Source organism: Penaeus monodon, chromosome 38 (assembly GCF_015228065.2).
Source record: "Penaeus monodon isolate SGIC_2016 chromosome 38, NSTDA_Pmon_1, whole genome shotgun sequence".
Lineage (NCBI taxonomy): Eukaryota > Metazoa > Arthropoda > Malacostraca > Decapoda > Penaeidae > Penaeus > Penaeus monodon.
The window spans coordinates 1,477,490-1,479,989 of record NC_051423.1 but is presented as its reverse complement, the minus strand read 5'-3'; the positions used below and the strand labels follow the sequence as shown (position 1 = coordinate 1,479,989).

The 2,500-nt window shown below is 48.1% G+C and overlaps 1 protein-coding gene across 1 annotated transcript in view; it reads left to right on the top strand.

Moving 5' to 3' along the window:
* Nucleotides 1-477, top strand: part of LOC119597122 (nephrin-like) — a 155,042-nt gene extending 154,565 nt beyond the window's left edge. The window contains exons 27-28 of the mRNA XM_037946611.1: nucleotides 1-123; nucleotides 335-477. The exon at nucleotides 1-123 is cut by the window's left edge and continues 184 nt beyond it. Of these exons, the coding sequence (XP_037802539.1) occupies nucleotides 1-123; nucleotides 335-477 (266 nt within the window). The remainder of the gene's footprint in view (nucleotides 124-334) is intronic.
* Nucleotides 478-2,500: the final 2,023 nt, after the last annotated feature.

The window sequence follows — 2,500 nt, the reverse complement described above, 5'->3', positions numbered from 1 at the left end:
CTAGAGGAGCTCAGACTCCCCTCGTTATCTTGCCACGACCTCCCACGACCAGCGGCCGCCTCTCCCGCCACGACCTCCCACGACCAGCGGGCGACACGAATGCCGAGAGGCGGAGCAATCGAAGTAGGTGTAGATTAAGCTCGACAACCCTCTTCGAGATGAACTGAGCCAAAGGATCAAGGATCTTACCTCAAAGTTCCCCCAACTTCCTTGCCTTGCTGCGGGCGAAGCTGCGACGTTTAGTTCACTTGTCTTTTACTTTGGAAGCCTTTGCGCGCGCGCGTTCGGACATAAGGAAGCCTTTGTACATATTCCGACAATCCTTCCTCGGTAGATGACCACAAAGCCTCAAGCATAAGGTCTGGGGATGTGTATATATACACCTGGAAGCCCGAGACCCTGGAAGCCTTAAAGCCTGGAAACCTCAAAGCCTGGAAGCTTCAAAGCTTGGAAGCCTGGAAGTCCCCTGCACCCTAAGCAACGTGGGAAGAAACCGATAATCTATTTCAGAGTCGAGAGTCACAATTGAATTTGAGCGCGAGGCAAGAATGGGGACAATGTCGTAATGCAAAGGGGAAGGAGTGAGGGGAATGGAGGAGAGGGGGGTGGAGGAAGGGTAGTAAGGGGAGAGAAGACGGGGGTTTTAAAAGACGAAACGAGAAGGCGACGAGGAGAGTGAGGAGCGAGGAGGCGAGACATGTAGCCTGTCCGAGAAGATCCTTCCCCTTCTGCCGTCCCTCCGTCTTGGGAAAGAAATCGCCGGCCGCCACTGGCAAGGAGCGGCCTCGTCCCCGTGGTGTTTCCCCCGAGGTACCGACTTCCAACCAGCCATTAACAGACCCTGACACACGTAGCAACTGCATAATGTTAAGACTTCATTTGTTCACACCATGTCTACACGGTAACACCATCCGAATTATTATAAGAACTGTAGCTATAGACTGAGTACATTACTGTTAGATATATATATAATACCATCTCGTCTTTTTTCTTTTGTGTAAGTATATTGCATTTACATACGCGTGAAAATGTGTGACGTGTGTGTGTGTGAAAGAAAGAGAGAGAGAGAGAGAGAGAGAGAGAGAGAGAGAGAGAGAGAGAGAGAGAGAGAGAGAGAGAGAGAGAGAGAGAGAGAGAGAGAGAGAGAGAGAGCATGCGTGCGTGTGTGCGTGTATGCGTGTACGTGCGCAAACAACAAGTATACAAGCAAATGAGAACTGTGTGCCTATGTTTCACTTGATTTCCTCGCAGCGGCGACGGAGCTCGACGGGTATTTGCACCCGCGTGCCCAAGAGCCAGCAGCGCTGCACGTGGCACCGGCTGGCACCTCGCCGCCGGTAGTGACGAGGCACCGTGAGTGGCAAGTGTCACGCCACACTAACGAGCTGGAGACAAGCGTCGCTCGGTGACGGAAGGGCTGTAGAGATCTCTATTTCTTGAGTGTTGTACATTTCTATGGCAGATTAATAAAACATTTTTTTATAATTTTCTAACCCAGACTTTTACTGGTGAAACCTCCGTCCATAATGACTCAACGAGAGAAGAGACATCTAAAAACAAAAGAAGTAAGAGAGAGAAAAAAAATCTATTTTAGTATCAGCCTTTAAAAGAGAGAACATTGCCTGAACTAAAAAAGATGGTTGACTCGAGACCAACAGCAGCTTGGAGGCGATATTGTCCTGAAAAGAAACTTGGAAAATAGGAGATGGTATCGCTCACATAAGCTCAACTAGAAACTAATAGATGGAGGTGTGTTTACTGTTGTCTTGTATTGTCACGCTCTCTGTTTATCTGTTTATCTGTCTGTCTGTCTGGCTGGCTGTCTCTTTGTCTGTCTGTCTTTCTTTCTCTTTCTCTCTCTTTCCATCTTTCTTTCTCTCTCTCTTTCATTCTCTTTCTCACTCTCTTTTTCTATTATTCTTTCTCTGTCCCTCTGTTTCTCTCTCTCTCTCTCTCTCTCTCTCTCTCTCTCTCTCTCTCTCTCTCTCTCTCTCTCTCTCTCTCTCTCTCTCTCTCTCTCTCTCTCTCTCTCTCTCTCTCCTTTCCCAGCCTCCCTTCCTCTCCTTTCCTCTCCCTTCCCTCTCCTTGTCCCCCTTCCATCCTCCTCCTCCTCCCCCTCCTCCTCCCCTTCCCCCCCCCTTCCCCTCCCTCAACCCACCGGATGAGCTGAATGGCTTTTGCAGACGTTATAATCCCGGGATATTTGGATGTTCGTTGGGGTGTGGGGTGGGGTGGGGGGTGGGGGGTTGTAATCCCGGGCATAACTCACTCGGGATTACGTTATAAAGAGCATTTCGTTGTTAAGTGCCATTTATACGACTAATATCTGAGTGTTTTTGTTGTCGTTGTTTTTGTTGATGATTAGTGTCGATACTACGTGCAATGTTGTTGTTGTTGATGATGTTGCTAGTTTTGTAGTTGTTGTTAACCATAATGTCTAATGGTTTGTGTCGTTGTTATTTCAGCTCTATTATTTTTTGTTGTTTTCTTTTGTTGTTGC